At 43.7% G+C, this 25,169-nt stretch overlaps 1 protein-coding gene across 1 annotated transcript in view; it reads right to left on the bottom strand.

Annotated features, from left to right (window-relative positions):
* SBE2.2 (starch branching enzyme 2.2) overlaps positions 1–17,769 on the bottom strand; it is a 185,093-nt gene extending 167,324 nt beyond the window's left edge. Inside the window, exons 1-3 of the mRNA XM_087402084.1 lie at positions 17,296–17,769; positions 9,754–9,864; positions 9,372–9,532 (exon numbers count right to left, since the gene is read on the bottom strand). Coding sequence (XP_087258210.1) covers positions 9,372–9,532; positions 9,754–9,864; positions 17,296–17,461 — 438 coding nt within the window. The 5' untranslated portion in view covers positions 17,462–17,769. The remainder of the gene's footprint in view (positions 1–9,371; positions 9,533–9,753; positions 9,865–17,295) is intronic.
* Positions 17,770–25,169: the final 7,400 nt, after the last annotated feature.

Below are 25,169 nucleotides of genomic sequence, written 5' to 3'. Positions count from 1 at the left end.
TGAAACTGCTTAGTGAATTTGGGATCTCGATACGACACAATGGCACATTGCAAACCACACATGGGATACCGACATTGAACAAAGAGGTGCGTGGTCTCCTGTGTCTAGATGGTACCTTTGGATGGATTAGCACGAAGAATGACCTTTACCTAGTAGCACCACCAGGAACAAAAGGAAACTTAACATTAAACATCCTTCGTGACCCCATTGTCTGAGGCTTCTGCTGGCCCATATGCTACCTCCATCTCACCATGAGAGGCATCCAGGGAGTCTGTGGCATCTACCAATTCCTCATCGTCAGATAGCTCGATGATCATGCTGAGTTTGGCTGCACCAGTGTTGTGCAACTTGCAAGCATCTCGATGCTCAGGGGTCCACTTCTCCACACTTAAAACATAAAATTGCCTTCTTCCTGCTGTCCACAATTGCCCTTGTATGCTGTTTGATCTCCCATTTAGGCTTCTTTTCAGAATCATACGCAGTCAGGAACGCATGCTTATATCAAAGACCTCTGTGAGTTGGGCAGCTAGCTCAATGGTCTGAGGGTTATGTGCCCTCACATCTGCAACCAAAGACAGTGCAGTCCGGGTATTAAATGCTGCAATTTGCCCTTTCAAATATGTCCTGCACAAACAAAGAAAGCCTCCAAAAACACTGTAGATACTCCTGGACCATTCCCATCTGTGATAATGCAAAGAACCCATCCAAGTATTGCTCTATTGCTCTAATATGAGCAAGGATACGAAGGTAGTGACCATGAGTCCTTTGAATCCCTTCCATGTGGTTGGCTTCTAAGGTGAATCCCTCATATACCGCCACCACATGTGAGCATAATCGTACATATGCATGCAAACAAAAATGATGCAATCCTAATCAGACTTGGGGTAGAAGCAGAAGTAATCTTCCAGCTTCATGAGCCACTCTTCAAACACATTTGGAGTGCGCGTATCACCCTTGAATGAAGGTGGTAGGAGCAGATTGGAGCAAGGGGATAGATTTGGTAGAAAAAGGGAGAGAGAAAGAAAGAAATTTTATTAGAGTCTTCGGAAGACCGATGGGTCTATGAGACTGAAAGAAAACCTGATACAAATCACAGTAAGGGTGGAGCTACTGACACGAGCATCGTCACCCGTGCTGAATCCAAGTCTGATCATACATAATCAAATACATCTGGATGTAACAATGAAAAGAAAAGGACTGGAGTGGAGCGGAATCCTCTATATGTCATGTCGCCCTGGCTGGTGCATAGCCGGTGATGGGACACTGGTGCCCGTCAAGGGGTGCCCTGCATCTCGGTCTCCTGGACGAGGCTCGACGCAAGACCAGAGCCACCGTGACTCCTGTGGCACGTATCCCAGGTCTAAACAATGACGGGAGGTCCCCCAGAGTGATCAGTGTGCCCCCTCGATGTCTCGTGTGTCGTGTTGCGATCGTCAGGTCAGGGTCTCTGTCACGTCTGCAGCTAAAGACTCAATGTCACTCGATGGGAAGAACTCTGTGATCCTGCTCTGAGAGGTGTTTGATGATGTGGCCAAGCCCCGTCGCCTGAGTAAGTACTCTCTATGTTGGACTCCCTCGTGAATGAAGGCTGCGAGGCATCTCTGATCAAGGTAGGCAAGGAACCTAGAAAGAAGCCCGTAGCCGTCTTTGAAGAGGCAATGGTAGCGACCTCAAATCTCATAGTACACTGGGCACTTGAAATAAAAAGCTCCTCCGACTTAACCTCCTCATAAGCGATGCTTCCTAGGAATCCCCTCTGCTCTGCCGCTCTCTATGCGGAGGCGGTGTAATGATACCCGAAACTATCCGATGGAGATCCGTAGTGAGGGAGGCATATGAAGCTCACTGTACCCCGGTGGTGTGATGAATCTCTCCTCCGAAATGCGAAGACAGTAATCTCTGTAGAAACTCAACTTCACTGGAAGCTCCTTCGGCTCCAACCAGGTCCTAAAGGTGCATAGTTGCAGGAGATCCTCTCGAATGACCTGGTTGGTATGTGGCCCAATCGGGATGGTGGGTGGGAGTACCGGAGGGGCATCTAAACTGTACTAAAAACGAGGTATCCTATCGATGTGGAACCCTAGTCTCACAAACCATCTGTGAGTCCGTGCATACCAGCATCGCTCGTCTCCCTCTGCTACCACCCTCATGGAGGAATCAAGAGCCAACCATGGCAACCTCTGTCTCCCTGATGTGCAGTCCCCATATGATCTAACCCGATGTAGATATGTGATGGTCTGAAAGGCTGCATCTAGCTGGAGTGGAGAAGCACCAAACTCGGACTGAATGGTGTGATGTGGTACAGATGGTTTCCCCCGAATCATCCGTGAGAGCATGAGGATCTGCAAGCGCTCCACCCGTGTCCACTCTATCTATGACATGTCAGGCCCCCAACAAGAGCTGCCATACATACCAGCTGGTCGGACCAAGGAGTCGAAGAGAAGAGCCTTGATCCAAGGGTCCTAGAAGTGGGAGTGAAAGCACTATCTCTCTAGCCGAGCCAGTGCGGCGTATCCCCTGCTCAGTCTGGCCTGCATCGCTAGTCTCATCGTGAAGATCGGGCCGGAGAAGATGACCCCCAAGTAAGTGTATGAGGATACGATCTCAACTGGTGACCCACCCAAAGTAAAAGTAAACTGCTTCCGTTGCATGTTTGCTCGAGAGGTGTTAAAGATCATGACCTTGGTCTTGCCAAGGTTGACCTCCAAATCATGGGATAAACAAAAAGCCTGCAGTGCATCCAAGTGTCACTGGAGCCCCTCGGGTGTGGACGACAAGAGTGCCATGTCATCTGCATAAAGAAGAATCCTGATGATGATCTCGGCAAGTGAGCAACCGGTCCCTCCGAACGTCCCCATGAAAGTCTCAAGCTCATCGATGTAGAGGCCAAACAGGGTCGGTGATAAGGGACAACCTTGTTTGATCCCTATGGTACTCAGGATCTCATCTGTCCAACCTACGCCTGTACGAACTCGGCTTGAGACTCTCTCACACAGTGCCATGACTGCCCAGATGATCTCCTGACCAAATCCCAGTGTCTGTAGGCGTGTGATAAGATGAGCTCAAGTTACTGTGTTAAAGGCTTTGCGGAAATCCACAAAGCAACAGTATACCCTCTCCTTCCGTGATCTGGCCTCCTCAATGACACTCCTGAGTGTGGGTATGTGATCCATAGTCCCATGGTCTCGCCTGAAACCGGCCTGACCCTCTGCTCTGAGCCCTCTCATCTCTGCGAACAGGCTGACCAATGTATCCAATACAGCTGCATAGATCTTGGACATCACATGTCCAATCATGATAGTCCTGTAGTTACTCGGGTCCATGGGATCCCCTACCTTCTGGATGGGGATGATGGTGTTGAGTGTCCAAGTGCGGGGGAAGCCAAGGCAAACAGCGTCATTGAATAGCTTTGCTAGGATCGAGGCTAACCTGTCGATCCCATATGCGATAAACTCAGTGCATAGCTCCTCGTGATCCTTAGCTCGACCATTGTGTAGTTTCAATGTCGCGTCCTTGACTACCCCTCTGGTGAACAACGTGCAAGTGGTGGGACGAGGTGTGTGTATGAGGTCTGGAGTGGGCTAGTGTGGGACATCATATAGATGGTGTGCATACGTGTGCCAGACTCTCGTGTCAGTGAGGGGTGATGGGAACCTACGCTCAAGATATCTCCGCCAAAAATCCTTAGAGTTATTGCTGTATAAGATGTGCAGCAGCTCCTCCTCATTTTGACGAAGAAATGCCTGCTTCTTCCGACGTACGAGACGTCGGTACTTGCGTACTGTGCCTGGTGTGTTCGGAAGGTGACATTGGTTTCAAGTCGGAGCTGTCGGCGATAAGCCTTGCACTCCGCATCGTACCAATTGTTGTAGGGTACAAAACCAAGAGGTGGTGGTCTATTGGACCGTGTGGTGTGGGAAAAGATTTGGAGGGCAGCCTCGTGGAGTGTGCGACTAATCAGGGCAGCACGGTCCTCTATGAGTGGTATGTGATCGATGTAGGTTAGGAGTCTGTTTAGGCGTCCAGAGTAGGCCGGTGAGAGGCTATTATCAAAGTGTATGTCATGGTAGGTGCCGTGCTTCCTATGTGGTGTGTGTGGTGTGGCTAAGTGTGGGGTGGCGATAGTGAAGAATAGGTATGTGTGACCAGCTCCTGGAGGGAGTGGTGCTACATGAAGTCGGTGATACATGAAGTGAAGGTAGAGGATCCCATGATGTAATCTACTACACTAGTGCCCCCCCCGTGTGGGAAGCAAGTAAAACCACCTGAGGAGGGCCATAGGTCGAGCCCGTTGTAAATGATGAGATCATGCATCCTGCCCAAATCAAAAAACGCGTCCATATGGTGTCTTTGCTGCTGCTTCTGTATGGCGGCTGAAACGGTTGCCTTTGCGGGCTCCCGTTTCACCACATCCACCCATCTAGTCGTCTCTACTATAGCCGACTGTATCGTGGCTATCTGTGCCTCCATCTCTGTGACTGGGGTCCCTCCAAGCGCTGCTCTGAGGGTCCCGAGCTCCTCTCGAAGCTGTGTGATGTCGTGTCTGAGTCCCTGGATAAGGGTGCCCTGTTCGTGTATAATGCAGGCCTGCTCTTGGGTGTATCGGGCCTGCTCTTGGGTATAATGTGCCAGCTCTGCCTGATGGGCCCGGATGCTGTGTATCTCGGCCAATAGGGAGTCCCAAGCATCTGGCGGCGGCCTAAGATGTCCTGGTCCAGGTGGGAACTGGATCTCGAGAGGGGTTGGAATGAAGGTGGGCTGCTGAGGTTGTACTGAGGGTGGGGACAGCATGATCTGGGCGGGGGAGTGATATGTAGAAGTAGCGAGGCCGGACGAGGTGATGAAGGGTGGCTGACTGAGAGGTAGAGGTGATACGAGGGAAAAGTAGTGTGGAGCCGTGGCTGGTGGGGCCAGTGGTGAGGCTACTGGAGAGGAGACCTGTGATGATGATGCAGCAGAGGGGGAGGAGAGAGGTGGCGTAGATGATGAGGCGGATGATGGTGGTGAAATAGTGGTCGTAACCATAGAGGTCGAGGATGTGGTGAGCGACATGGGCTTTGGGTGGGTCCCTTTCTTCTGGGCCGCGGTGCTGTCCACTGTCAAACCGCTCCGATTGCTGCGTTTGTTGAAGTCCTCCAGATTGAGTTGCTTTTGTGTTTTCGCCTTGTCGCCGTTCCCCTTCCCCATCTCCACGCGTATGCAGATTTGGATCGAGGGGTCTCCCGCCTAGTCTCCTGTCCTCATCCCCCTGTTCCCTTCATTATGGGGGCAAAGAAGGGACTGCAGGAGGTCGAAGCTGCTGTTTTTTTTTTTTTTTGAAAAAAAAACCCGAGGAAGAGAGAGAAAAAAAACCGGGGAAGAGAGAAGGGTGAGGGGAAGAGAGAGACAAAAAAAAAAGATATATCAACGTCTTCATAAGCCCTCGCGGGGCTATGAGACAAAGCACACACATAAAAAAGGGTAAACACCAAACATCAATTATAGACTGAGAGTCTTGGGCATGCATATACCACTTCCAGAGTTATTATAGATAAGCTACATTATACTACATGAGATAGTATGTCTGTATTACATCAATTTAAGACTGAGATTCCTTGGTTTTGGATTGATAAGTGCTTTTCATCTCTGTAGACAGCTCATTTCCCTTCTTTGTGAGCGTCCTTCACTTTGTTCAATTCTATGGACTTCATCTTGAGCTGAATCTCGGTGAGCTCCTCTGATATCCATACCTTGGTGCCTCTCCACTCATTTGTTTGCATGAGAATCTTGATTCTTGCTTTCCTGTCATTGAGTACCACTTTAGCTTGTATCCCAAATAGGAGCCACAATGATTATATCCTTTAAGTCTCACTCAATCTGAGGAGTTGCTATGATATTATGAATTTTTTCTACCAGGCTCCCTTCATGCCAATCTTCAGGTAATCCTCCATGCGTAGACATTGAGCATTAGCCGCCCTTTTTTCTTGTTCTTGTACCTCTCCATATACTTCACTTTTGTTGATTTTGTTGTCCATTGTTGCTGAGATTTCCTCTTTGATCGATTTGAGCTCATTGGTAACCATGTCATGGACTTTGGTTACCAACTGTGGTGCAAGTGCTACTTCCCTGTGTATCTGTAGTACTTCATGTATGATGTCTTGTTTGCCATTGTTCTCCATCTCCTTCACTTTCTTCCCGAGAGCTGCAACCATAAGTCTAAGCTCCCTTACTTCCATCTGCTCCTGTGGGTATGAGCTAACCCTCTGCTTGTAATGCAATGTGTCTAGGCTGGGTGTTGCTACGATGCCGGAGTGGGAGGGTTTAGTGATAGGGGTTGAAACAAAGGTCTTCACCTTTGGGAGCTCCATGATGGCCTGTGAATAACTGGGGGGCCTCTGGCTATCTCTAACACCCCAAACTGAGCCCAGGGCTCAGCTCAGCCTAGGGGCTGAGGACGGGTTGCTCTTGTAGCTCTCTTGAGCTGCTGCTGTGCGAAAGAAGGCTGCCCCCTCCTACGCGACCTGGGCTTGAGACGGGCTGCTGCTGCTGATGCTTCCGCCGCCGCAAGCTGGTTCTGCAGGCCGCCCCTTGCTGGTGTACTGCTGCTGTGAGTATAGAAGCTCCGCTAGGCGGGAGCGGGAAAGGAGACGAGAGGAGCTAGGCGTTGGGCGGGAGGCGCAAGCGGAGACGGACAGAGTGGGAGAGACACACGGACGGACAGAGGGAGCGAGGGAGGGACAAAGGGATGGAGCGCGGAGAGAGATTGGGAGAGAGAGTGTAGGCAACACGTAGGAGGAAGGAGGAGGTAGAGTAGATAGGATTAAAGTCGCATCAAAAGTACAAAATGAGGGGTGTATGGGGCCTTATATAGTCCCTCCCCAATTCCCACTTAAAGGACCACTAACATACCTCTTTTTCCCTCTTCATTACAAAAAGTCAAGTCCACATTTTTTGACCTACTTTATCTTTTGCTGACTTCTATACTTCTAGCTGCTCCTGCATCTGCTGTCTATGGTGGGGCTGCTAGCAAAGCAAATATGTCATAGGCTGCAAATGCCCATGACACTCGACAATGGGTGGACACTCACATGAGGACTGAAGACATTTTCTCTCTACTCTCCGACGTGGGGAGACAGATCGGGGAAATGATGGTAGCACTTGTAAGAATATGAGCTTCTTCTCAAAGGCTATAGAAGAGGAAGGAGGGACCTGGACAGTTTGCTCATGCTGAGCAGTAGCAAGAACCCATCATTGATTTTCTTTCTCGACGATGCCAACTTCTTTGGTCATACCAACATTATAGTAAACTGTGGCTCATTTACAATCCCAGAGTGGATGTTGACAATCGTGCGTTTTAAAGACAAGGCAAGGTCATGAGGTACTTCCATTCATGCATTTCAAGGGGTTCTTATTTTCGATTTCATTCATGGTATTAGGACCATTTCCGTTAATTAGGACCCCTGATCCTTTTGAAAGACAGGACATGTGTCATTTATTTTTGTGATCAGATATTATTTTCACTGTTTAGTACATTCTTAAAGTTACTTGACATGGAGTTTGTGTTCAATGTGTAAGAATTTCAAAAGAGAACCATCACCTTCCCATGAAGAGGCGGAATGGCAAGCAGCCATTGTACGCTCCTCAAAACTCGAGGTTTTGTTGGCCAATCAAGGGGTTAATCATTTTGAACAAGACTTAATCAACAAAAGACCTCTCTCTCTCTCTCTCTCTCTCTCTCTCTCTCTCTCCCCCCCACTGACCAGGAGGTCAACCGGCTCATTCGAGCGGATCTGCTCCAGCTCTACACCTGGCGGACATGGTTTCTTCACCCCGAGCTTCCTGTGAAGCTCGACTTCTACTGCCGACACTGCCTCCAGATCTCACAGGAGGGCTTCATCACACCTCCGGGTTACACACAGCTTCATCTACCACATGCGCTCCGGATCTCCCTCGGTCAGTTTAGGGTTTCGTCACACCGATTACGGATCGAGAGCGGACGCGCAGAGGGTATCCCACGAGAGGGCCGCCTTTGCCCACTTTGCGACTTGCAGGAGATCGAATCGGAGGAGCACTTTGCTTTCAGATGTCCTATCTATTATGCCATTCGAGGCCGGTACCACTGCCTCTTCCGCAACGGATTCAGTCCCTCCCACACATGCCGCAATTCCCGGATCAGCGATGCCTAGCCGCTTTCTTACATGAGATGACTCGCCACCGAGATACCTCTCTGAGCACGACGACACGCGCAACACACACAACGTGAGGACACCCAGCGGCCCATCACTGATTTCTTCCAATCAGAGGATACCTCTCCTCATTCTAGCCGACGACGCGTACGTGAGCCAGAGCCAGAGCCACGACAGCTGCGCCAACGGACAGACTCACACATCCGGGTCCATGACATCTCGTCTCTGATCTCTGCCCGCCCCACCGGGGTTACCGTTGCCCTCATCCACAGGGCCACCCGCCGCCCCCGACGATTGAGCTCGACTAGGCCATGTGACGTCAGAGTCCAATCATCTATCGCAGGGTTTTTTCCGGCCTCCCATCTGACGGCCCCTCTATGATTGGTCTCTAACGATCACCACCTGCACATATATATTGTATCTCCCCCCTCTGCCCCATTTTTGGTGCCCCCCCCTTCTTTTTTGTATCATCTGGAGGTAGACACATATTTTTTGTATCAGGACTAGACACACCGTCCTTCATAACCTCTTTTTTTGTAGAAACGGTTGGCTAGCCCGTTTTGATTTGATACTTGCTTCTTCACTAAGCTATCGCCGCCGAATCGGCTATTCTCTATATATCGTAAAGGACGATTTGGTTTGTATGGGTCGAACAAGGACGTGGGCCACGACTTGAAAATCCATAGCATCGAATCTGACAACTCCCGGAGATTGTTATCGAGCAAGACAAGTTCGTCTTCAAAATTCTTGGTGAAGAGAGGTACTGGAGCCTTACCCAAATAAACCAGTACATTAATGAGAACAACAATACTAAAAGTTTTGTAAATGACGCGTTTCATCAGCAGGTAGAGTATGGGTGAATCATATTCTACCGCCACCGTTATGCTCATTATATCAGTTATCTTTAGTCTCATAGACCTTCACGGTCTCCCGAAGACTTTAATAAACTTTCTTTTTCTTCTTTCTTTCTCTCTCTCTCTCTCACACACACACACATATATATACATAAGAGTATAATATATCCAGTCTTACAAAATATATTTTTTTATAAAGCAAGTGAAAGACCAAAGGAAGAAGGGAGTTTGTAAGCATCTAAACAAAATTATGAGTAAACTAGAAAAATAAAAAATAAAAAATAACTTAGTAAGTTACGTTTATGTTTTCATAAATCATAGATAAAAGATTAGCCACATTGAAATAACAAACCTGTATCTTTTCAGCAATCTTTTCCGGTTCATTCTCAAGTTCATCAATGCTGACTCCAGCTGCAACACCCGGAACAAGATATCCTTCGGGTGAGTCAGGTACTGTTGCAGTAGACTGCTGCGGGGAATCTGAAGAGGAAGCCTCTGCTCGAGCAAGTCTCCCTGCAGGCATCACTTTAGGAGACTGAAAAAAGTTCGAACACACGTGAAGGAGGGGAAACACGAAGTAGAAGCTGCAACAGATGACAATAAACAAAAGAAAGGACCTCGTATCTAAACCAAGATGCTAAGAACCCTCTCATAGCCAATCATGTAGATCTTTTGAAGACGATGTTTCTACAATGAAGCAGATATCAGACGTTCTAATAGTGAAACATATTTACCTGGTACTTCAAGTCTGGTATTCCTGTTTAGCCCAGAATGGATACCAGAAGCAGGTTCCAACAATGGAACAAAAGCCAGGCCACTATGTGACGGTAGAGACCTCCGAAGTGCTGTCATCGAGATCAATACAATAAATTCAACAATCTAAAAAAGTAAGTAAAGCCAACATTTTTTCAATGAAAGACTTAAGAACATATAAAAAGGACCATCAACTTTCAGCCAATCCAAAACCTACTCTTTATCGTAATCGAAGTGCTCATGACAAGCATGGATTGAATTGTAAACTTACCAATATACAACTATAAATGAACATACATCTCACTATAATGCAAATGAGATCAAACACTTCACAAAAGCGCCTTCATCTTAACCAACACCAATCATAAGTCTTCTTACATTCCATGTTGAGTATAGAGATGCAAGGATACACGACTGCCTGAAGCAGCGAACACGTTCATTTCACAGTACAAGTGTGACCTCCACTTTGGAGGCCTCATAAAATCATGCTATTGCTTAGCCATGCCCTGTGTTGATTAGAGTGTCCTCACTATGAGAAAAGCTTGCTTATACAGCCAAACACCCAGCTTTGTGTAGTTAAGCATTCCAACCCGTCTTGTCTTTATTTGGCATAAGAAGCCCTAATCCAAGTCCTAACAATCACCTTGCGCTCCATCCGCAAACTAACCTTGCGATTGAACCAGGGATGTAAAATCTTCCTGTCAGAATTCGTCTTGCACATGAAATCCAAAACCACTTTTTCAATTCAGCCATTCTCTTCTGTGTGATATCCTCAACCACCCGGCCTTCTGCCTTTCTTTCACAAAAGTGAAAATTATGCTTTGGAACATAAGGATAATGGTTCAATTCCTCCAACTCACCAAGCTAATATGAGGCAAGGCTAGACAGTTTCAGTTGTGAAGCGTTTAGGATCTCACACACGTCACTCAAAAACCACCAGCCTATCCTTGGCTTTGCAAAATCTCTCATCCAAATGGTGCAAAAATCAATCAATCATGACCTGCATGCTGAGATTCTTGAACCCCAACCTATTTTAGACCCCAACTGGAATCATTCCATGAGCATAGTCAAATCCACACAAGACATACCCACAGCTGCAACACATAATCAGCAATTCTTTTCTTACTGTACCATTTTGGCCTCATGGGAAACCACTCCTATACTTGAGTCATGCTATTACAATACAGCACTAGTTCTAGGCATTAAAACACCTCAATGATTGTTTGAGCCAAAAAAATGAGGTAAAAAAGGAAGAAAGAGAGAGCCCTGCAAGGAAGCAGGGAAAAACGAAGAGCAGGGCAGTATTAACATTAGTAAAGAAACGAAAGAAATTGTAGAAAATAGGGGAAACTAGAAAGGGAAAAAAGAGGCAAAGTAGCAAAAGGTAAGGTAGAGGGAGTTAGAAAGAAAAAATGACTATTGAAAGTCTTTGAAAGACCCAAGGGTCTATGAGATTGAAAAGAACCAAATACAATGAACTGAATGGGTGGAGCCTCTAAGCAGGCATCTACACCCAAGACAAACACGACATAATCATAGAAAACACTAGTACATAGAATACATGAGCCCATGGAGACGATGGAAGCTACGATGTGGCATCACTGTCATGATCCTCCAAGTTATGGAGAGGTCAAGCCTGAGGGGAAGCCTCGTGGTGTGCAAAGGCTAAGGTGGCATAAGATTTGTAATAGAGCGCTAGTGATGGTCGGTGCATGTGGTCCAATGTGGTCTCCTAGCTATGACCCTGCATCACACAAGTGCCATTGTCACACTTGTCGGCCGTGTCTCCAATTTGGTGAACATGGAAGGAAAAACTCCGAGCTTGATCTGTGCATTGACTGACTGACAAGTCTATCGTGTCTCTAGCTTCGGGGCTCGGCTCCGCCATCTCCCTAGGGACTGTTGGTCCGTGCCATCTAGTGGGAAAAACTCAGTGGTGATGATGTGAGTGGAGTTTGGATGTGCATCCTAATCTCGCCTATGAGTCTTGAGCACATAGTCTTTGTGTTGAATGGCCTCATGGATGAAAGTCACCAAGCATCTCTATTCTTAGTAAGATAGGAAAGTAGAAAGGGGCTTGAGCTCAGCTCTAAAGAGACAAAGCTAGCAACCTCGGATCTCATAGTACACGGGGCACCTGACATCGAAGTGCTCCTCCGACTCGATCTCCTGCTGATCACATGAGTACAAATGTGACCCTCTCTAGGTATGCCCTCAACCCACACAGTCAGTTGCCCCATCGATATCCTCAACGAATGAGGGAGGTAAATCCATATACAGCTTGGAGGGGTGATGAATCCCTCCTCTAAAATCCGTAAGCAGTGGTCCTTGTAGTTTTCTCCAAATCTCATTTAGTTCATTTTAGTAAAACGAGTTTATCAAAGCATACCATATGTTTTGGGCATTGATAATTCTATTATCTAAAACAATTAAGGGTTTCCATCTTGGCATTTACTCAAAAAAACTATGAGTACATTGTTGAACCCCAAGATTCAGCCGAAGCCGAGAATGAGGGCAGGAGCCCAATCAAATGACAAAGACTTCAAGGACGAAGCAATGCAGGGTGAAGCAAAAACTGAAGCTTCCACCTCACAAATTCTTGGAACAAGTGGTTACAAGACCCAGCGAATGTACCAATGCGAAAAACCCTCCTGTCAACCTCACCTTCAACATCCCATTCAAGCAACAATAAAGACACACAAGGCAGGAGAAGCGAAAGTCAATGCATGACAGCCGTATGTCAGAGCCAAGTAAAGCATAGTTACTAGGGAACGGGAACGTTTCGAAAATTTGGGTGCTGAAACGGGAACGTTCTGGGAAGGGGGAACGAGGGAACGGGAATCGGAACGCCACGTCATACACGACACATCATCATATGACATAAAACTATGCTAGATAATGAAAGAAACTAACATTTCACAGATTTCAACTTTCTATATAAGCTCTAAAATACCCATTTCAAACTTTCAAAGATATATCTTTGTAAGAATAGAATATATCTAATCGTACAAATTAAGCTTTTGTGTGGTTCTAAAGTCCAAAAATCTACACATAAAATAAAAGAGAAAACGAAAGAGAAGAAAAAAGGTAACAAAAAGATTTTGAAAAACAAAAGGAAGACATGCTTAGCAAGCAAAGCAACACTTTTGTCGTCATCAGTGCCCAAGAATAAGCAGCTATACTGGGTTTCTAAAGACCTGTGGAGTCTCTCAGGCAAACCCAGTGATTACTAAAATACGTCAAATAAACAAAGGAGAAAGAAAACAAGAAAGGAAGAAGGCGACTAAGCAATGTATGACAGAGCAACCGACGACAAAAGATTAAGAAGACAACCGAGACACTCGCAGAGAGAACGACTGCTCGCGGGACTCAATGACAAAACAAGAAGACGAGTAGTTACTCAAAAAGGAGACAAATCCTTGACAAAAAGATGTGAGCAGGCCGATGGTTCACCATCACAAATGCTGAACGCCAAGAGACTGAAGGGAGCGACCGAGGGAGTCAAGAAACCCAAACTCCAAGGATTTTGGGCAAGTTTTGGCAAGGACCGAGAAGCATATCCTCATCACCTTTGCAAGGAAGACCGAAACATGCAAATGAGACAAAAATGGACAGCAAAATCCGCGTGGCCAAGGGAGAAAATCCCTGATCCCATGTTCAAAATTTATTGAGAAAGAAAGAAAGAAATTTTATTAAAATCTTCGGGAGACCGTGAAGGTCTATGAGACTAAAGATAACTAGTACAATGAGCATAACGGTGGCGGTCTCAAAACGGTCCAGCCAACCGTTTCTTCAAAAAAGTTATGAAGGACGGTGTGTCTAGTCCTAGTGCAAAAAATGTGTATCTATCTCCAGATGATACAAAAAAATGGAGCAGAAGGGGGGAGATACAAATATAAATATATGCCTGTGGTGATCGTCAGAGGCCAATCATAGAGGGCCCGTCAAATGGGAGGTCGAAAAAACCCTGCGATGGATGATTGGCCTCTGACGTCACGCTGCCTAGTCGAGCTCGGTCATCGGGGGCGGCGGGAGGCCCTATGTTGAAGAACGAGAGCGACGGTGACCCCGGTAGGGCGTGCTGAGAGCATAGAAGGGATGTCATGGACCCGGATGTGTGAGTCTGTCCGATGGCGTAGCTGTCGTGGCTCTGGCTCTCGCTCACGTCCGCGTCGTCACCTAGACTGAGGAGAGGTATCCTGTGACTGGAAGAAATCAGTGATGGGTCGCTGAGTGTCCTCACGCTGTGTGGGCTGCGCATGCTGTCGTGCTCGGAGGGATGCATCTCGGTGGCGGGTCATCTCATGTAAGAAAGCGGCTAGGCACCGCTGGTCCGAGAACTGCAGCATGCGTGTGAGGGGGCCGAATCCGTCGCAGAATAGGCAGTGGTACCGGCCTCGGATGGCATAATAGATAGGACATCTGAAAGAAAAGTGCTCCTCCGACTCGATCTCCTGCAGGTCGCAAAGTGGGCAGATGCGGTCCTCTCGTGGGATACCCTCTGTGCATCCACTCTCGATCCGTAATCGGTGTGACGAAACCCTAAACTGGCCGAGTGAAATCCGAAGCGCATGCGATAGATGAATCTGTGTATAGCCCGGGGGCGTGATGAAACCCTCCTGTGAGATCTGGAGGCAGTGTCGGCGATAGCAATCGAGCTTCACAGGAAGATTGGGATGAAGAAACCAAGTCCTCCAGGTGTGAAGCTGGAGCAGGTCCTCTCGGATGATCTGGTTGACCTCCTGGTTAGTGGGGGAGAAGGGGGATGGTGGAGCGTCGAGGCTATACTGAAAAGGAGGCAATCGGTCCATGTCGAGGCCCAGTCGGGTGAACCAACTGGAAAGGCGTCTATACCAACATCGCAGATAAGGCCATAGAGGAGGATAGGGCCAGGGTAGCCAGTAAGAGTACTTAATGTACTTCCCCACCAGATTAGCAAAGAAGGGCACCATCAAATGGTACGTTGAGTATCCCAATGGGCATTTTCAAGCCATGGGATGGGGTGAAGGCTGCATTCTTGAAAAGGTCCAATTTGAATTCAACATGGAAGATGTATTGTTGAAGCTCAACAATCTCAAGCAAGCAAAAGGCGAAGCGATGTATGACTTTGCAAACAAGATGAGGATGCTAACCAATCACCTCAACAATGCACAAAATGAGGTCGTGGTTGTTGAGTGGCTTCACCTTGGGATCGAAGCTACATAAAATGGAGATAGCATAGCCAACAAGGATGTATGACAAATTGCTCCAACGAGCAATTGCATTAGAGCAGGGGACACAGAGTCCCAGAAGAGAAAAAAACCACCTCAAAGTTGCATAAAACGAAATGGCGTACCCAACAAGGAAGTATGACAAATTGCTCCAATGAGCTTGCAATAGAACGATGTAACACAGAGTCCCACAAGAAAAAGAAACCAGCCATCTGAGAAGTGGAGAGCAAGGAGATGAAGAAGAAGAAAAAGAAAAGGCGCCACAGAAGGACACCACCAAGGACGGAAATGGGCATCCAAGGCAACCCAAAGAAGGGAGAGGTTTGGTGTCACAAATGCAAGGCGAATGGCCACACAGCAAAAGAGTGTCGAGCAGGCTGGTTTTGCACGATTTGCAAGTGTCAGGGACAAACACCAAAAACTATCAGTACAACAAGAACTAGAGGAGCTCCCCGAAGTCAATCGGGTGGCACAAGAGCCAAAGAAGGCCTATCAAGGCAAAAGGAGGACAAACAACAACATGTGCTGCTTCCGTGGAAAGGAGGAGCCGAAAGACGACTATAGTCTATGGAAGAAACAAGTCAACATGCTAGCAAAGGCATGCGATAATGACAACCCCAAGCCGAGGTAGTGATCACTGAAGTAGACACAAAGGTGGTCACAAGATTGCAAGATCCACCAAGGTCACGCGACCAAAGCTGAAACAGTCCCATTTCAAATGGAGGGGAGAAAAGAAGGCTGCAGCAAAGATCAGCCAAGAGCTACAGCAAACGGAACAACTCATCGAATTGGAAATGACGTTAGGTTGACAACCAGAGGAGCAACCAACAAACGAACAACAAGTCGAGATAGTGAACCCTCAAAAGACAACAACGAAGACTACAATCAGATGGAGCAAACGAAGATTGATTCAGCGTGGAACAGTTCAAGGAACTTAATGTCACAATCACCATTGGCCAATTCCTATGACTTGCTCCCTATTGTGTGAAATTCTTCCAAGGTCCGGTGATGAGCCAACGACCCTCATTCACCCTGCTAATCTAGTAGGACTTCACAGGCCCTTCAATATACAGGTTGAATTTGATAAATTATCCAGGAGTCGTGTGTCCACACTTCAAAGGAAGATGCAGCTGCTGAGCTTCCCATCAGCCTGCTCCTAGATCATGTCAACAGCCAAAGACTATCTCCTTTCAATTATGACCACATCTCTTCCACTGACACCCGCATAGCCACATCTCTGACTCTCATGCATAACCTCTCCTCTACCACATAAAATGCTCTGTTTAAGCCAGCTTGTCTACTTATTCAACCAATCTCTTCCCAGCAACCTGCTCTTTGCTATCTGTTAACTGGTGGTTGGCCCTACTTGCTCATCACCTTCTCCCTGTTGGAGAAGCAACTTCGGTTATAGCAGCTCTAAGAACCATGTGTTCAGTCTTGGTTGTAGGTGGCCTCCGCCCGTATGGCGACCAAGGACGCTAAATCTTCCAAGGATGTGCTGTTCGACGGACCTCAGTTCATCCTTCAGGCATCCTACACTTACATTTACTTCAAGGGGTGGGGGGTGTGTGTGTGTGTGTGTGTGTGTAAAATGGTTATTTCATAATATAATGTTCATAGTTTCACGAAAAAAAAAAAGCGTGTGTGTGTGTGTGTGAAGAACAGCTTCCAAATATAGCAATGTGTGTTGTTAACTCAAGCAACCCAGCTGAACCTGTGCAAGCCTTTCACAAAACCAAGAAGTTCAAAACCGGAAAGTGCTATCCAATGGAGCAAGTCCAGCACAATGGCCTTGGATGTTTTGTAGATCCCTGTCTTACAGCCTCAAACAACGTTAATCCTTTCCTAGGCGAGTCGCAATATTGAACATTTGTTACGGTTGCAAGATTGACCCAGGACGTGCATATAATCTCCCGAACTGACCATGAGTTGTTGAACTGATGGCGGTAGAGAAAGCTAGCACTCACGATGCACTCGAAACGTTCAATTGCATGACAAGGAAAGACATAGATCAAGAGGTCCAGCTCCAAAAAGTATTTAAGCTTCTAGTTTCAGAAGAAGGAAGGGGCATACAAAGTCACGAGTATGAAAGCGGTAAAGCTGTATCCCATCATCAGTTATCCCTCAATTTCCTACGCTACGATTTCCAACTTCCTCCATTTTCCTTCCGCTACCAGCTAACCCTCAATTTCCCAACACTACGATATCTTACGTCCTTCCATTTCCTTCCGCTACCGCTTCGCGCTTCGTACATTTCAGTGATACGCCACGGGAGATCTCTCGATTGAGATAAAAAGTAACACATTCGCTTACAAATGCTGTGGTGATCAGAAGACGATGCAACAGTCGATCGCGGAGGTTTGTCTGCGTTCCGAAAGGTGGTAAGCTTTGCACCAGAGGAGGAGCTACAAGACTGATGCGAAGGAGAGGAGGAAGCAATGCACATGGAAGAGGAGGCTTTGGGGAAAGCCCAAGCCATGGCAGCTGGGAGGCGAAGAGCCTCCAGGGAAGGGTGAGGGAGAGGTGGGGGCTAAAGGAAAGGCATTTTCAAGGATGAAGGCGAGGCAGGGGAAGGAGAGGAGGTTCCGGAGATGTGGAGGTAAAATGAAAGCTGGTGGGAAATGGAAAGAAATGAAGGAAGGGAGGATGGAGAGGTGGAAGAAGCAGAAAGATGAAGATGAATTCCGAGGTCTTGGGAGCATATGAAGAAGAAGAAGAAGGCCAAATGAGGAGTTTGTATGAAGAAGAAGAAGAAGGCTTTTGCTGCTTTCATTCACGAGATTGCAAACTGGCCACCTTCACACATCCATATTCCTTGTAGCGATAGTCAAGGCCTTATCAGCCCACCACGTGGTGGTTCTTTCCCTTCTCGCCACGTCAGCATTTCTCTCTCCCCTCCCTTGATCCCACGCACTCGCACACACACACAGCCCAGCTTCAGAGCCCATCGTGCAACACGGGCGTCGTCAACATCCACTCTAATCATACGAGTAAATGGACCCGTCCACGACCAGCTAGGGACCCACCTTTTGATAACCTCTCTCTCTCTCTCTCTCTCTCTCTCTCTCTTTCGCCACATGGAGCCCTTCTTTTCCTAGAACGTGACTCTCCTCTCAGTGCCAAGTGGAACCTTCTCTATTAGAAAATATATATATATATAAAATATGGCCCATAAACACAAGGACGGTCCAACATTACCACGGGCCACATGGCGACCATCCTCCCTCTTCCCAATAAAGATTCACTGGCACGTTGGAGCTGTGACAATCGAGTAATCAACAGAATTGGACCCCAACGCAACCACTAAATGTTCTTGCATGACCAAGAGGAACCACAACAAGGCTATGAAAGCATCTTGGCAATAAATGACTTTATCGTTGCGCTGGAGTGTGCGAACTGGGCACAACGGTAGCCATCCTCTAAAACGTCGCCCCAACCTGAACACTTACTTTTCTTTACGGTGAACTCTCTCTCTCTCTCTCTCTCTCTCTCTCTCTCTCTCTCTCATTCTCACACACACACACACACACACACACACAAAGAAGGCTGGTTAATTTTTGTTGTGTGAATTTCTTCCCAGATCATGGTGTCAATTTCTTCCCTTTTACACTTGTCACATGCACTGTCATGAATGTGTACACATTTACCTTCTTCCATGTCAACCATAACCAAACTTGCAACATGTGAAGTGTGAACTTGCAACATGTGAACTCTGAACATCTCTAGTTTCTCATGTGTGTTTAAGCCATTATGTACCTCTCTCTCTCTCTCTCTCTCCCCAAACATACCCGACATATATTTATTTGTTTGTGAGCAAGGCCTCTCAAGTTTTGTAGTTAGTCTTGTTCATCCTGAGATGAAAGTTTGTGCAACTCGAGGAAATATATTCAAACATTCGTGCTATAAAGCTTCCTTCATGAACCTTTGTTTTACCCTTCAATTTTTCCAACCTTGCATCTTCTTGTGTGGTTGTTTGCAACTAATCCCCAAGGCTTTCTATGAGTATGTGCATTTCATCTTTAACTTTCTTCCTATGTAGGATCATATTACGTAAGGCATTATATAATTTCTACAATAAACTAGAGGCCCTTCTAATTTGATCTTTAAAATACCTCTCCTATTTACAAAAGATTTGAATAGGATCCAATTTTGTATGGTTTTCAAGGCACAAAGCAGGTAAAATGTATATTGCTTTAGAAACATATGTTGTGGATGCCCTCCTACATGATGTGGCGATACAAGGTGTCACTTGAAGGGTATCCTAGGTGTGAGATTCAAACTAATGACTTAGTTTATTTGAAAATGTATTATAAGCATGTTAAGAAAACAATCAACTAAGCAATGATGCTATCATAAGATTATTCATGATGGATAGACACATTTAGTAATCTCATATGGATCCATTGGCTTATTCAATATGTAAATATACAAGTGCACCCCATTTCAACTCATAACGTCTTGAAAAACATGACATTACTTTTAAAAGTTTTTATATGTTATTGAAATTACATTGGAAAACAAACATAAAAGCATACACACTTCTTTTTGCAAATAACTATATTTCTTATTATACAAATTTTCATGCTTTGTCATTTAACTATTAAATAGGATTCATGTATCGTTTTCCTCCACAAAATAAATGACGATCTCTTTTCCTCAAAAAATATATCATCACCACTTGTGCCAAGGTCCCTTAGCTAGTGAATTCGAAGGGTATAACCATGAACTCATATCGAGCCTTTTCTATGCAAAAGGATGACTTGGGAATGTCAGGTTTGAAAAACCAAATTTGATGGTATTTAACTCCTTAGATCAATCTTCAAAAACATATCGACCCCATTCAGGCATTCCAAGATGTTGTCAATTCAAGGCAAGGGGAACCAGATTTGTACGAAGCAAAGATGATCATGGGCTAACACTCTAACTCAACGTGGAAACCTAACAATATCAAAAGTGCCCACAACGTTCTCCTTTAGAAGCAAATCCACAAAAAGACACTCCTTTCATTTTTCCAAAAGCAATCAAAAATATGAACAGTGAAGCATTTTCATCTACAAACTAATGCTTTTTCCCTCCAAACTACTTTGCTTGATATGCTACTTGGTGACAAGATCAAAGAATTGTCCTGATCTTCTAGACTATCTATCGCTTCTACCACATATGAATCTATAGTCAATCCTTTTGTGCGTCTTCTTGATGTATCTTTTTGTCTAGATCATTTAGCAAATCTTTGGTGACTTTTGGCATATGTTGCCCTAACTTTGCTATGATAAGTGATTTAGTAATTGATATTGATACACTAAAGTATCAACATTAGCTAGAAGCTAAGTAGACTCTTCATGTAGTTTTTATAAATCTTTTGCCACTCTCTCAAACTGTATCATTTTCAAATTATAACAACCATGAATGCATCCAAGGATGTTGTAAAGTGTTGGTGCACATGAATTGTCACAATCTTTGATGGTTCAAGGAAGTGCACAATGAAGTCCTCTTAGCATAGGACCATATTCAATCATCTCTAAGTATCTTCTCTAGTTGTTTATATTTGTTTTTTAATCTTCGTGCTCCAACAAACATTTCTAATTGTTTCTCTACAGTATCTCTCATCATCAATTCTTGTGACCCACCACACTTGGGCCTTTAAGGCCCATCATTAAAAATTCATATTTTCCCTTATTGAAAGTCCATATTAGAGGCTAGCATAATTGGTCTATCCAAACCCAAAATGTCTTTCCCAAAGAGTAGAATGCTACTAAGTGTATATCTAAAATATCTACCTTTTTGGGATGACAACATGGTGAAGTTTAGTTCTTGGCATGAGTAAGTCTCTAGTAGAGGATATTTCATAGGCCCATGGATGCATTAGCATTGTGGCACAAATGTATTTTTAAATATTTACCTCAAACGGTCAATTTTCAAGCAATTCCTTAATTTCAAACGTCTTAATAGATTTAAGTCCATTATTTTCTTAAAATGTGATATTCATTAAGCATTGTGTCTTTCCAAGTATGAAATTTGTTCCACTTTTAGCAAACTCACTCATTTGGAAAAATGAACTAGAATAACAAAAGGAGAAAAAATATTTTTGGATTGCTTGGTTGATTAGTGCTACAATTTCAGACAAAAACATTTTAATAGTAAAGCCAAAACAAAGGCTTTCTTTTTAAAAATATGGCTTAGAATGGGGATAAAGATACAAACATTGAATCGAGGAAACTAATCAAGTCCACCATGTCCAAGAGATATGAAAAACATGTAAAAAGATTGGACTTTGCTACTTTTTAAGTTCAAAACTATCACCTTTCTTATCTTTGAAATGGGATTTTAGCACCCTTTAGCAAAGCCTAGCATTTGGGAGAGGTCTCCAAATTGTCAATTTTTGTTCGTATTCAAATGCTAACATTCAAACCTAAGATTTTCATAGTTGTGGAGGCCCATAAGGAGAAAAACCCATATTTTCCCGTATTGAAAGTCCATATTAGAGGCTAGCATAGTTGGTCTATCCAAACCCAAATGTCTTTCCCAAATAGTAGAATATTATTATAAAATATCTACCTTTTCGGGACGACAACATGGTGAAGTTTAGTTCTTGGCATGAGTAAGTCTCTAGTAAAGGATATTTCATAGGCCCATGGATGCATTAGCAATGTGGCATAAATGTTTGCTTTAATATTTACCTCAAACGGTCAATTTTTAGGTAATTGCTTAATTTCAAACATCTTGATTCTTAATATATTTAAGTCCATTATCTTCTTAAAATGTTATATTTATTAAGCATCGTGTTTTTCCAAGTATGAAATTAGTTCCACTTTTAGCAAACTCACTCATTTGGAAAAATGAACTAGAATAACAAAAGGAGAAATTTTGTTTATTTTTGGATTTCTTGGTTGATCAGTGCTACAATTTTAGACAAAAACATTTTAACAGTAACTCCAAAACAAAGGCTTTCTTTTTAAAATATGGCTTAGAATGGGGGTAAAGATACAAACATTGAATTGAGGAAACTAATCAATTCCACCATGTCCAAGAGATATACAAAACATGTAAAAAGATTGAACTTTGCTACGTTTTAGGTTCAAAACTGTCACCTTTCTTATCTTTGAAATGGGATTCTAGCACCCTTTAGCAAAGCCCAGCATTTGGGAGACGTCTCCAAATTGTCAATTTTTGTTCATATTCGATTGCTAACATTCAAACCCAAGATTTTCATAGTTTTGGAGGTCTATAAGGAAAGGGCTCTCATAAAACAAGGAGGAGCCCAAGCAGGTGCCATGCCACCCACCAAATTGGGCTGTGAAGGTCTTTTACTTGCCAAATTGAGAACTAAGTTGGCCCTTTAGTGGCATACTTCTAAATTTTGTATCTAGAAATCACAAGTGTGTCACCCTTTAAAGAAATAGATCAAAAGGGGAAAAGGGGTCCCTTTAGGGCCTCTCTCTTTTTTTAAAAACTTCAAAAGGGGTTATAGCATAGGATTTGGTGTGGCCTATACAAAAAGGGGATTTTTATAGCCATCCATTCGGAGGGGAAATAGGAAATAGTGGTTTTAATATAAGTTAATTACTCATTTGAATGTGCAGGTATTAAAAAGCACATTCTTTAGAAATAAATAAAATTTTAGCAATTTTAAAAACGTATTCTATCGATGGATAACCAAAGTACCTATAGTAACAAAAATTTGGAATTATTTTAATTTACAAATTTGCATCTTTGTTTCATAATAATTGCAATTATATGTCTATCATTCAAACTCTATGAAGTTTCAATCCATATAGTCTTCAAATTATATCTTGCCATTTTTTGAGAAGATCTTTTATAATTTGCAAATGTGAAACCATATAACATTCTTATTCATCAAATGTAACTATGTTGTCTCCTACTAAGGTCTCAACCCAAGAGAATCCATTCAAATCATTTCCAATCTATTATGGAAAAAACTTAAGAAGTTGGATTAGAGTGTATTTAAAGTGAGAGATCATAAAATCAAGTTATACTATGACTCATGAGTGTGTTAAAAGAAAAACACAATAAAACACAATCCAAAATTCAAAAGACATTAATCCAATTAATGTTGAGCATATACTTAACCATATTTTCAAAGCAATAAATGTCAATATGTTATGATAAAAATCATTTATCATTTTGAGTCATGGATTGTCTAGGTGTTCGTCGAGGCTAACCATGTTTTGCATTCAATGTAAGGCCTCTATTAAGACCATGTATTAGAAAAGATGGGTGGAAGAAGTTCAAACATAATTCTTCATTAGTTAATGCACATGTTCAAACTTAATTCCACATTAGTCAATGCAAATGTATGCATTTTCCAATGAGGGTTAGATAACTAATGTCATTTTGGTACCTCTTGTAGAAGGACCATTGACCTTGAGTTATTGAACATACTTCTTTTCATAACAATATTTAATCCCTACCAAGCATAATAATAGTGTTATCTAACCAAATAACCTTAATTAGAATCAAGTATTTATATATGCAATCTTTCACTTTTTAACATAGTTTATTGTATGGAGATTGTATGATAGATGCAGTATAATACCACACAAAGGGAAAGAAGAGGATGATTGTTACAACTGAACACATGAATGGTAAATAATAAAATTCAATCCAAAAATTTGTAAACCTCTTTTCTTTCACATAGGTAAGAAAAAGTGAATACATAATCAAAGTGCTCCTCTCTATAGAGTCGACTACCATGCTCTTTTCCTTCATGAAAGTAAGGAGATGTTCATAGTTTAAGTCTATTATCATGCCTATTAATACGGTGGGAAGAGGATCCAAAGAAAGATAATGTGAGAATATAATTTTAATGAGGTGGTGAGCAACAAGCCTCTAGAAGTGGGACTGTATGACACTTTAAATGTCCTACAGTGGTGAATATATAATTTCTCATTATAGGCACCACTATTCACACATGGACTAGTTAGAAGTATAATGATTACTTATGTAATATGAATCGATTTCTCTTATTTTATCCAAATTATTGATGATGGTGCTCACAGATGGAGGCTCCCTTCCAAAGTCTTAAGTGATAGAAGGTGGAACCCTCAATTGGAGGCTTATATAACTTGAGACTATGGTGCCCTCTAATAGAGGCTTACCTAAACTCCTAAATGCCTACTTATCTTATATAGGTGCTTGTTGTGTTTGAGGCCTATCCTTTGCAAGGAGAGATGACTTTGAATGATTTTTTTAAATTAAGAAATTCGAACAGAGTTAATGAATTCTTTGATCATACCTTCCGTGGTTTCCAGTACTTTCTCTAACTTTTTTCCCCCCTTTCAGTTGTAGACTCATATTCGCAACACAAGTATACAATATCATTCTTAACATTTGCTATCTCTAGTCATTACATTCTTAGAAGTAATTAATTTGGTCTGCATACATTGGTTCTTTCTCAATTTGTTTAATCTCATTGTTGCTTCCTATGTTAAATTGGAGAAATCTAAAGTTTTAAAAATCTTGAAAAAATGATAATACAATTAAAAGAGCAAATAGTCTCCTTGTTTAAGAAATGGAGAACTATTAGACCTTCTATTATAGTCAATTGAAGTAGAAGATGGAACTCCAAGGAAGTACCATATAGCCAATGCAAGCTTCGGATCCAAGCTATCTTAAATTTTTGAGCTCATTACAAAGACCACCTACCACTTTAACTCTAGACCCTACTCCTCCTAACAATATGAGCATTTGGCTCATATTCAAGACATCTCAAGGTCCTTTAGCATCAATACCATGTAAATAATGGTATCTGACAAGCCACAAATAGATTGCCTCAACAGTCTAAGCACACACCATCAACTACCGGTGTATGTTTGATGCATTAGAAGCCTAGTCTTATTGGAAGTGCAGCAACAGTAGTAGTATGCTAGACTATAATTGAGCAATTGCACCTAAGCATATGACTCATCATGTGGGATGAAAGCCAACCAAACAATGTTGCTGCACTTCAAAATTGTTCTTGTGAAGCACACGTGTGGTTTAGAAATTGCATCTAGTTGAGTGACTAGTGGGGCTATTGCTTTGGTTACTATAAATCTATAGCCAAGGACTACACAATCTCATCATTGTTTAGAGGCTAATCCTCTTGTGTGGGTATTCATCAGTCTTATACTCCCACAATCGCTTAGAGGCCAACCCCCTTAAGCGGGTAACAAGGGGGGATTAGTGTG

The sequence above is a fragment of the Dipteris shenzhenensis genome, chromosome 30, assembly GCF_047967505.1.
Source record: "Dipteris shenzhenensis isolate YYH24624 ecotype China chromosome 30, Dip_SZ_1.0, whole genome shotgun sequence".
Classification (NCBI taxonomy): domain Eukaryota; kingdom Viridiplantae; phylum Streptophyta; class Polypodiopsida; order Gleicheniales; family Dipteridaceae; genus Dipteris; species Dipteris shenzhenensis.
Note: the sequence above shows the minus strand (reverse complement) of the source record. Positions and strands in the feature narration are given on the sequence as shown.